Below are 12,038 nucleotides of genomic sequence, written 5' to 3' on the forward strand. Positions count from 1 at the left end.
AACCCATTCCTGTCTATTGCACTGGTCAAAAGAGATGTCTCAGCCCAAAACAACAAACATACAGAATAGAGAGAGAGAGAAAAAAATAAAAGAAAACAAGTTTGGTACTAAATTACTGGCACCAAAGAATTCATGTAATGCTGAAAAAACAAAACAAAAACCAAACAAAAAAAACTTCTAAACCCTGCCTTTCTCTTTGTAACTATAAATCGTTGGCAACCAGGCATAAGAAGCAGCTTTCATTCCACCTCCCATCATCCATACAGTGTACATATTTCAGCTGAATAATCATCGTACAGATCAGATCACCACTTAGAAACACCACAAAAGAGGAAAGAGAAAAAGTAAATCACATGACATCACCATCATTTCACACAGCACATAGCCACAATAAACTAAAGCTGACATTCTACAGAATGGCAATTATGTGATGTGAGATTAGATGACAGAATATGCATGCACATATAACAGCAGTGGGCGATTGCAGCAGCTTTCACAAACATGGCTCTATGAAAAATAATCCCCCAAACTCGGCCCTCGCCGACTGAGATTGCATATATCATATATACTGTGTACATCAAATACTGCAACAACAACAACAGTGATGGCACCTCTTAGCACTTTACGAAGACATTTTCCACGAGTGACAAAGACGCCTTCCTAAGCTTAACTTCAGATCTCCCGAGCCAGCTCGCGGCTGAGTGAATGGGGGTCCAGTAGCTGCCATTTATGGGTGAATCTCACGAAACCAGTCAAGAAAATGTCCGGGTCATATTTCACAGCCAAATTAAAAGAAATAAATCCAAAATGACACATTGCTTACAGAAAATGTAGCCTATTTTTAGGATAGTTAAGAATTTTTTTTGCATTGTGTTTTTGCATTATTTTCACGAAAATTAAAGGGATGTTCACCCAAAAATGAAAATGCTTTCATTTACTCAGCCTCCTGCCATCTTAGATGTGTATGATTTTATTTCTTCTGCTGACCACAAAGATTTTTAGAAGAACATTTCAGCTCTGTACGTCCATACAATGAGTGTCAACAGAGGCCAATACGTTGAAGCTCAAAAAGCAAATAAAGGCAGCACATAAAGGCTCCAGTGGTTAAATCCATGTCTTCAGAAGTGATATGATAGGTGTGGGTGAGAAACAGATAAATATTTAATTCCTTTTTTTTTTACAATAAATCTTCACTTTTAAACAGCCCTCCTAAGCACTCTTCTCTCCTAAAAGTTCTTCTTTTGTTTTTGGCGATTCGCATTCTTTGTGCATTTCGCCACCTACTAGGCAGGGAGGAGATTTTATAGGAAAAAAGTACTTAAATATTGATCTGTTTCTCACCCACATCCTACCATATCGCTTCTAAAGATATGGATTTCTTTTTTGCTGCCTTTGTGCTTTTTGGAGCTTCAAAGTTTTGGACGCTGTTGACTTGCACTGTTTGGACCTACAGAGCTGAAACATTCTTCTAAAAAATCTTCATTTGTGTTCTGCAGAAAAATGAAAGTCATACACATCTGGGATGGCATGACGGTGAGTAAATGATGAGAGAACTTACATTTTTGGTGAACTCTTCCTTTAACCAGCCCTACCCCAATTTGCATTACCATCATAAAAAAAATCTGATCATTACTTTAATGCTGAAAAACAGTGATATATTATTTCAATTGTAGTTTTTATACATCATGTTAGTATTTGTTGTAATGCCTTTTATACCAATTAAAAATACCAATATTACCGTAATGAGAACTTGGGTGGGAAATGTGCTTAATTGTCACTAAAATAATGTAAAAATGCAGAAAATCTTAATAGCCCTAAATACAGGTTTCATTTTCTTTATGCAAAATATAATTCCCTATGTAAATATGACTTGGACACTTTTTTTTTTGTGAGATTTACCCTTGCAGGGACATTGACGGTGAGCTCACACAGCTTACGCCCTTTTGAAAAATGGCTTCTTTGTGCCAAATCATGCATTACACACAAACAGTAATAAAAGGTCCAGAGTGTGAGGTCAGGGTGCATTGTAAATAAAGAAAAAGTAACCGCTTGGGTCACGCATGTAAATCCACCCCCCTCCCATCATCTTTAAGGAAGCACTGTTTTAAACAGGATAATTGATGTCGTATTTACATATAAACAACAGATGCATTGATTTGTAGCATGTTTTCAAAAATCCAGGATCCCTGTTTGTAATCTAGACTGTATGTTGTGCGAAATATTAAAGCAGCTGCAGTTATCAGTCTTCCACACCACAAAACAAGCAATAAAAATCGCTCTCCTGAGAGTTGTCTGCTCTGGGCTGAGAAAGAGGTGAGTAGCAGCGTGTGATGTGTGCTTTCATGATTGGTTAGACTTAATTAGTTAATGCAGGGTGCATCTAATTATAAATGGGAAATCAAAACGTGTCCAACTGCACAGCTTCAATTCCAATGTGTTAGAAGCTGCTCCCCTCTTGATGGCCTCTCTTCCAGCAGGCTATATATCGTCCAGCTCATTAGAATTCCATAAGATCTCATCCTGTTGCATGATCTATATAGAATATGTTCCACATCTGTTATTCTGTAATATGATGTAAGCCTTTCATTTCTCAAAAATCTCTGTGTGTAACAAGCTGAAGAAATCTTTTGCCCGTGGGCAGTCATTTAATATCATTCCCCTCTCTTTATTGCACCACATCAAGAGCGTACTTAAATGTTTCCATACTGGAGGACATAAATTAGTATGATATAGATGTTGTATGCCATATATAAAGTGCATTACATATATGTTCATGTCATACAGTCTAAAGGAAGATAGAAATTGGAGAATGTAGATTGCTAATGCATATGTGAATGAGCAACATTCTGTCATTGGTGTATATGTGCAGTTTGTGATGTAATTGTGTCGTTTGAAATCCCTGTACTGAATAATCCAGAAAAAACATTAGAAGGGTGCACCACAATTGTCTGAGGTTCAGAAGAATATCCCGTTATAAACAGGGCTGCCGAGGAGAATGTCATTTCTTGGAACTAATGTAGAGAAGTTTGAAGCACCAGTTTTTCTTGGAAATACAGTTACACCTTCTGAGCCACAGTGGTGAGGATATGCAAGTAGGAGACGATGGTTTTGTTGCCCCTCAGTAGTGAGATTTAATGTTTTTGAGAAATTGCATTAACAGGACATTCATTGGGGATTTTGGGTGTGTTGTGTGGGTGTTGGTCCAACCCGGAGGTAATTTGGTTCCAAGCCAGTGGAAATCCTCTGGCCTTACAGATCCTCTTGACACATGGGCAGGTTGACAAAAGTGAAGATGTTGTATTCAATCATGATGGAAAAGCACAGGAAGATGGCATACAACACAAGCACATACATTCCCAGCTTAAAGTCCAACTTCCACCTGTTCACATGGATGCCCAACACCTGCAGGTGGAGAAATGAAATTAGATTAAAAAGTGCAAATCACACAGGGGCCTGGGAAGCTCAGCGAGTATTGATGGTGACTACCACCCCTGGAGTCGCGAGTTCGAATCCAGGGTGTGCTGAGTGACTCCAGCCAGGTCTCCTAAGCAAATAAATTGGCCCAGTTGCTAGGTAGGGTAGAGTCACATGGGGTAACCTCCTTGTGGTCGCGATTAGTGGTTCTCGCTGTCAATGGGGCGTGTGGTAAGCTGTGCGTGGATCGCGGAGAATAGCATGAGCCTCCACATGCTGTGAGTCTCCGCGGTGTCATGCACAGCGAGCCACGTGATGAGATGCGTGGAATGACTATCTCAGAAGCGGAGGCAACTGAGACTTGTCCTCCACCACCCGGATTGAGGTGAGTAACCGCACCACCACGAGGACCTAGTAAGTAGTGGGAATTGGGCATGCAAAATTGGGGAGAAAAGGGAATTAAAAAAAAAGGGCAAATCACATTTTTGTTTAGAGAGAGACTAATATTTTTGCAGATATTCAAACATTCTATTCAGTTGTTTATCGATTCTTTAATATCAGGTCTACCGATAAAGGTTGCAATTGATTTCTCAAATAAGAAACACCAAGCAATGTACATTTACCAATTTAAGACCAAAACAAAGATAACTGTGTGACCATTTAGACCATGAAACAACTTTGCATAGATATATTTAATATTTATATGTTAAATATATTTTTTATTCTATTATTAAAAATGTACATTTTATTACTGCTAATATCCATATTAGTAATTATATTAATAATAATAATATTTAATAAATTGTAATTAGCAACTATACATAATCGTAAAACTTCACAACATTATTATTATTGTTATTAATAATAATAATAATAATAATAATAACAATAACACTTAATTATTGTTAATAATCATTTATAAAATTATTGTTAATAGAATTCTCATAATTATTTTATTATAATAATTATTAAGAAATGTAAAGCAATTTATTATTATTACTATTATTATTATAAATAATAAAATACTACTACTACTACTAATAATAATAACCAGCCGCAGCCTGTGCATTTTAAGTCTAGGCCTTCAGTGCGATTCATGCCATTAAGAAAACACAGTTTCACAATGAATAAGACACCGTATACCTATCTTACATTACGTGGCAGTCAACTAATAATACCAATTGATATTTTAAAAACACGCCCACGCACGAAAGCCAGAACCAAGGAGGTCTAATACCAAGAAAAAGCTCTCTAATAATATTTGTGATTTAAATTTTAAATCAAAAGGATCTCTTTCTCAATGGTGATGTGGCAGTGACAGCCAACTTGTCAGCAAGATCTTGTGCTCTTCGCTTTCAAATTATGTTCATCACTTAAAGCTTGACTCAAGGCCAGCTAGAAGGCCTGGACTGGGACATATCCTAAAGACCACACCCACCAAGAACAAATAAATCAATCTGATTGGCTGATGAATCTGACAATCTGACTTTAGATGCCCATTCACTGCAGTGTTGAGGGATTCTGTGGAAATTCTGAAGGCCTGACGGGGTGGAGCTCAGATTCACGTGCTGCTTTGGGCATGCGATTTGTGAAGCAGTTGTCACACTTTGCTTGTAAGCATTGAGGAATAAATTCTGATTGGATAAACTTTTTGTTTTTTGCTATTCGTTTGTAGATGAATTAGGAGTGGAAAGTGATTGAAAATACATAGGCAGAAAGGTAAATGAGAATGAAAGGATGAAAAAAGATTTATTTATTAGGCATGTTACGCCAGCAGAGAAGGCTTTGCTGGCCCTGAGAAATCATCACTGATAATAACTATATTTAACTGTAATTAACGACTATAAATAAGTGTATGACTTATTATTAAAAACAATAATCAAATTATTACTTAAATATATATATATATATATATATATATATATATATATATATATATATATATATATATATATTTTTTTTTTTTTAAATTAATTTATTTATTTTTTTTAAAGATATTTATTTATTTTAGTGCCAAAAGTAGAAATAAAATAAATAAATAAATAAATTAAAAAAATTATTGGACACAGTCAGTCTGTAGTTTAGTTGTATTTGGTTGTTAAAAGTAAATTGTTCTTAAGATGTTTGCTCACCGTTAAAGCCACCGAGCCCAGTAGCAGCACCACAGAGTAAACCAATCCTCTACTGTTGATCTGAACCTGGGGAAACAAAAAAAAGTTAATTTCACTGTCATTGTAGGTTTGTGTGTGTGTGTATATGCATGTGTGAGAAGTGAGAAAATGACAGATACCACAGAGCCATAGTTGACAGCCATTGTCTGGATGCCCCAGGGAACGCCAAGTCCAACCAGGATATCAAAGACATTACTGCCAATTGTGTTGGAGACAGCCATGTCCCCCAGGCCTGAACACACAAAGACATGAAGCCAGAGTTGGAAAAGCCATCTAAAAAATTTATGAGACATCAGACAGAATAGGAAAGCAAGAAAAATTACAAAAAGAGAGCTGTACCTTGCCGTGCAACAATGAGACTTGCTATGCAATCTGGAACACTGGTGCCAGCAGCCAGGAAGGTGATACCCATTATAACATCTGGGATTCCAAGTGTATATCCAATGACTGTGACCTGCACATAGCAAATCCACATAAAAGAGTTTCAATGAAATGTATGTCCTGCTGCAACAGTGATGTATCATGCATAAAAGCAGTATGACTTACAATCAGCAAAAAGGCAAAGAATTGATTTGTTTTTTATTTATTTATCTATTTATTTATTTATTGTCCATTTTGTCATCCGCAACATGAAAATCACAAGTCTGATTGTTTAGGAAAGTAATATCACACCTCTCAACAAGCCGCATAATTTTAGGTATTATTCATGTTTGTAGTACAAACTGTGCGTACACACACACAGAGACTCACCATCCACACCATGAAGTAGGAGAAGATGGCTATCCACAGTGTAGAGAGGAAGAAGGACAGCATGAAGAGGTGTTCCCAGCGTGGCTTGGCACAGTTGGGCACGGTAAAGTATAGCAGAACCAAAATAGGCCAGGAGATGAAAAACTTGACTCTATCCATACAGCCCCCTACAGTCATTGAGTACAGCAGATCACCAATTATAGCGCTACAAAAAGCTTCTTGTTTTGTTCATGCCATTCACTTGACCAGCCAATGCTGTTATTTATGGTGACTTAGGAGTTCACTGGGTGGGCAGCCCAGCACAATTGCTTAGATGAAAGCATAGCTCATAATAAAACTCATGAGAAATGCCCATACAATGCATAACAGCCATTTGAAACAAAGTCAATGAATGGTTAAATCCCCCCCAAAAAAGAGATCCTTTATCATGTGATTTGCATACATTTTGATCATAATAGTGTTGTACTCTGAATTGAATAACCAATGCATTGAGCTTATAGAATTTACACTGTGTTCTAACCAGGCAATGCGACAAGTTTCCAGCTTCAAGAATTGTTTTCTGTCCACTCCAAAAGCAAAATACTGTAAGAATCAGTTTTATTCTCAACAAAAAATAAAAAAACGATTTTGTTAACTGAAACAAAAATAAAAAGCATTTGCGTTGTAAAATAATAAGAAAAAACAAACTAAACTAAAATACATTTTCATGATTTTTTATTTTATAAAAAAAAAAAAAAAATAGAATTCATTCATTTTAAAATAATTAATTTTAGTTTTTGATACAAAGTACATTATAAAATGTACAACCAGCCTTCACTAAACATAAAATTGCCACTAGATAGCGATAACAGACAGCCAAGAGAACAGCATTAAACATTTAAATGATGATACACACACATACAGTAAATTACATTAAATGATATCAGTTAATTACATCAGCCCTGAAATCCTAAAACTAAATTAAAAATATACTGAAACTAAAAACAATAATAAAAAAAGTGTGAAATGTAGAGTGAAAACTAGCAAAAACTAAACTGAAAAGACATTTCAATTTACAATAACTTAGAAATAATTTTTTAAAAACTACAATATCCCTGAATCACTAAAATCATAGGCAATCAGACCATTCTTGTTTTTATTTTTTATCCCCTTTTCTCCCAATTTGGCATGCCCAATTCCCACTACTTAGTAGGTCCTCGTGGTGGTGTGGTTACTCACTTCAATCCGGGTAGCGGAGGAAAAGTCTCAATTGCTTCCACTTCTGAGACCGTCAATCCGTGCATCTTATCACGTGGCTCATTGTGCATGACACATCCACAGAGACTCCGCATGTGGAGGCTCATGCTACTCTCCGCGATCCACGCACAACTTACCACGTGCCCCATTGAGAGTGAGAACCACTAATCGCAACCACGAGGAGGTTACCCCATGTGACTCTACCCTCCCTAGCAACCGGGCCAATTTGGTTCCTTAGGATACCTGGCTGGAGTCACTCAGCACACCTTGGATTCGAACTTGCAACTTGCAAACGTGCCCACAAAATGGAGAATGTAGAATGTGCTGCTGAGTGCAATTTGCACGCACAATTCTGATCTTGCGGTCCGATTCTGAGCGCAGTATGGCGGAGGATGCCACAGACCACTGTATTTGACACACCCTGCCACAACTGAACAGCATCACTTTAATCATGATACCTGGATCATCTCTTAAACAGGCAAAACGTGCGCTTGATGACAATGCACATCTGGATATATGCCAGGTTATAACGCTCTTCTCCATTTCATGATTATTTGATTATTTGCTGCTGATATGATCAGTTGAAAATGTCCACAAACGGTTCTTTTAAATCAAATAAATTTTACCGCCTACTATTTTTTTGGCAGAAATAGGGCGATGTAATTTGTGCAGGGCAAATTGCACGGAGTTTTGTGAATGAAGTGCAATCTTTAATGAACCTAAATTACATAGAAAGGAGGTGTGTTTGTGCGGAAAGGAATGACAATGACTTGCGCAATTTTAGCGCTGATTGCGCCCGCTAAATGTGATTGCGGGTGGTTAGTGAATAAGATGCAGTTTTTTTGCACTGAAATACCACGTGAAAAAGTGGCGTTACTGTTTAGTGACTCTGCCCCTCAGACTCATTGCTTTATTTAAAGAATCTAGTTCTCTTTCAAGTCGGTCACATCGATGCTACCTCATTTGCTGATGCTATGGGAAGCTCCTCCCAGGAGTGATGATCTCTGAAGCCCTTTCAATCATGCCAAACCATTGGCAGATGGTGCTTGGCGCTCCACATCTCTCGTATTCTGGACACTCGAATCTACGCTTTGTCATCGATACTGCACCTCTTCACAGCGAGTGGATTACTTACTACTTCCTTGTTATGCTCAGACGAACAAGAGTATCACTTGCATGTTTGATACGTTGTTGATGGTTGGCAAACACGTTGCGGTCACGTTTGGCGATTGTGATGAGGAAAAGTTGCTATATCGCTTGTGGCATCTTAAGGCGAGGACTGGTCTCACTCGGCTGATGAGTCTGGTTGTATTTCCCCCTGCAGGGTGAAGAAATGCTGGAATAAGGTCTCTGATGCTGAGCTGTATCAGGTTCTCTTGAATGGCACATGCTTGGAAAGTTCTCGGCTTGATGAGAGGTTTCTACTGAACCAGTGTGACTCCAGCCATCCGGTGCCATTTTTCCTGGAGCTGCATGACCAGTAGCTCATAATGTGGAGTGTGCCTTACTCACATTTCTGGTGCAGCAGCCTTCACAATGCTCAACCATGCCATGCAAAAGGGCTATGTTGTGATCATGCAGGTGGAAGGGGCAGTCGTGGGCAAAACCTATGCGGCAGCGGGTCAGGCTGGTTTGGCTCTGCACACCACGGTGGTGCTGTAGGTCTACTTGGCTGACCTGCTTAAGGAGATGGATAAAAACGGTCCAGACCTCGAGCTATTTAAAGGCTGTTGGGCTACTGATCTAGCGCTCTGGGCTTCCAAAACTACTGCCGAGTCTATCGCTAGGTCTATGGGTAGCTTGGTATCCTTGGAACGTCATCTCTGGTTCTCTCACAGAGATACGTGACAAGGACTAAACTGCATTGCTCAATGCCCTGGTGGAACAGCATGGACTCTCCGGTGACGCCCAGCAGTCGCAGGCGTTTAAGCACATCTTGCCGAGGTGAGGTGGCTTTGCACAACTGGCTCACTTGTGCTCAACCTCGGGGCAATGCCCTGCCAAAATCAGTGCTCAAGAAACTCTGGCTCACATGAAAGTGGAGACAGAGCCAGCAGTTAGGCCTCAGTACCCATGGGCTTGGTGTAAAATTGTGCTTTCAGGCTCCTGTCCCAGCAGCAAGACTCCTTCTGGGCAGAGTAAGCACTCTTGACAATGTTGGCATTGTGAAGCATGGACCAGAGCCCACGGAATTGTTTGCTCCAGCTTTGAAGATGGCCCGGACCACGTTTCCCCTGTTGTCCCCACCACGGATTGCCGGGATCAAGAAGTTGTTCCAGACGGTGTTTCTGTTTATGTTGTTGTTGGCTCCATGGCAACAAAATTTCACGTTCCTATAAAGTCGCGAGACCTTGCTGTGCATGCACGAGGCGTTCATAAAGACTCACAAAAGAGCTTAATTCCAAATCCCAAGAGCGAGCAGCGTTTAGCACCCGGTAAACAAAAGTGAGCCCTTATGTCCTTTGGCCCGTTATATGGACGTGTGGCACACTCTTCCAGTTATGTTAAGTTGGGTGCTGCACACAGTCGAACATGGCTACAGTTGAAGTCAGAAGTTTACATAAACTTAGGTTGAAGTCATTAAAACTCATTTTTTAACCACTCCACAGATTTAATATTAGCAAACTATAGTTTTGGCAAATTGTTTAGGACATCTACTTTGTGCATGACACAAGTAATTTTTCAAACAATTGTTTACAGACAGATTGTTTCACTTTTAATTGACTATCACAATTCCAGTGGGAGTTAACTGTGCCTTTAAGCAGCTTGGAAAATTCCAGAAAATTATGTCAATCCTTTTGATAATTAGCCAATTAGCTTCTGATAGAAGGTGTACTGAATTGGATGTGTACCTGTGGATATATTTTAAGGCCTACCTTCAAACTCAGTGCCTCTTTGCTTGTCATGATGGGAAAATCAAAAGAAATCAGCAAAGACCTCAGAAAAAAAACTCTGGACCTCCACAAGTCTGGTTCATCCTTGGGAGTAATTTCCAAATGCCTGAAGGTACCACGTACATCTGTACAAACAATATTACGCAAGTATAAACGCCATGGGACCACACAGCCATCATATCTCTCAAGAAGGAGATGCATTCTGTCTCCTTGAGATTAACGTAGTTTGGTGCGAAAAGTGCAAATCAATCCCAGAACAACAGTAAAGGACCTTGTGAAGATGCTGGAGGTAACAGGTAGACAAGTATCTATATCCACAGTAAAACAAGTCCTATATCGACATAACCTGAAAGGCTGCTCAGCAAGGAAGAAGCCACTGCTCCAAAACCACCATAAAAAAGCCAGACTACAGTTTGAATGTGCACATGGGGACAAAGATCTTACTTTTTGGTGAAATGTCCTCTGGTCTCATGAAAAAAAAATTGAACTGTTTGGTGTTGGGTTCGAGTCCACCTTATTCGAGTCCAAGTCAAGTCCAAGTCTTTAAACAAGTAGTTTTGAGTCCAAGTCTAAAATGGGCAGAGTCGGACTCAAGACCGAGTCCATAACAGGCAGAGTCCGAATTAATCTGTTCATGAATCTGAATTAAAATTGTAACCGTAAACTCAATATCAATATTTTAAGCTTATTTTAAACTTCACAACTAAGAAAAACAGTTTGCCAATATAAATGTAACAAAAATACCTCTGCTGCATTTCACATTCAATTTTATTTTTTATTTTTTTTTATTATCCCTATCTAAAGAAATAATAGTCTATACTGAGATTTCTGTCTGAATCTTTTTTCTCTATCTGACAACTGATCTAGGAAAATAAATACTGTACAAATGAGTCAACACAGTAGTAATTAGCACTCGCTGAGAAGTTACGTCTCATGATTTGACTGCAAATGCTACATCCAAAAACACTGGAAAAGCCCACTGATAATATTACGGCCAAGTCATCATGGACATGATTTTCTAGTTAATTTGCGGGAAACCGCACAGTGCAGGGCAGTTCTGCGTGCTGCTCGTGTACCTAAATCCCTGATGCATCCGTGTGCGTCTCGCAGCAGCTTCCACAGAAGATAAAAAATAATAATAATTGATATTTGCTTGAGCGGCAGCCGCATTGGTCTGCAATCACTCTTTAAATACCAACCAAAGAAAATTTCACTGAGCTCTTCTTTAACCGCAAAAACATGGAGAATAATAATTTTGAGTCATAAATTTAACAGAATTGACCTTCAAAATTGTTAGAGATATAGGCTAAAAAAAAGATGTGCATAAGCTACCCGGTGCTTTACAATAAAAATAAAATAAACATTTAAAATAAAAACACCATAACCAACTAAATTCAACTCGTAACATGAAGTTTATCTTCATACACAAACTGTTATCGAATAATACATTTATTTTATAGTCTATAATTAAATTATAAACAAAACATTTCACTGCCCAAAATGTCCTAATATTTTATTGTGCATGGTTGAATGTTGTGAATGGTGGACAAATGCTGTAAAAGAATGTATTTTA

At 38.5% G+C, this 12,038-nt stretch overlaps 1 protein-coding gene across 2 annotated transcripts in view; it reads right to left on the reverse strand.

The window, feature by feature from the left end:
- Window positions 1-1,459: 1,459 nt before the first annotated feature.
- LOC127411319 (sodium/potassium/calcium exchanger 4-like) overlaps window positions 1,460-12,038 on the reverse strand; it is a 104,042-nt gene continuing 93,463 nt past the window's right edge. For both annotated transcript variants that reach the window (XM_051646815.1, XM_051646814.1), the window contains exons 13-17: window positions 6,336-6,502; window positions 5,925-6,039; window positions 5,705-5,817; window positions 5,547-5,612; window positions 1,460-3,402 (exon numbers count right to left, since the gene is read on the reverse strand). In XM_051646815.1, the coding sequence (XP_051502775.1) occupies window positions 3,250-3,402; window positions 5,547-5,612; window positions 5,705-5,817; window positions 5,925-6,039; window positions 6,336-6,502 (614 nt within the window). In that variant the 3' untranslated portion in view covers window positions 1,460-3,249. The remainder of the gene's footprint in view (window positions 3,403-5,546; window positions 5,613-5,704; window positions 5,818-5,924; window positions 6,040-6,335; window positions 6,503-12,038) is intronic.

This window comes from Myxocyprinus asiaticus, chromosome 20 (assembly GCF_019703515.2).
Source record: "Myxocyprinus asiaticus isolate MX2 ecotype Aquarium Trade chromosome 20, UBuf_Myxa_2, whole genome shotgun sequence".
Lineage (NCBI taxonomy): Eukaryota > Metazoa > Chordata > Actinopteri > Cypriniformes > Catostomidae > Myxocyprinus > Myxocyprinus asiaticus.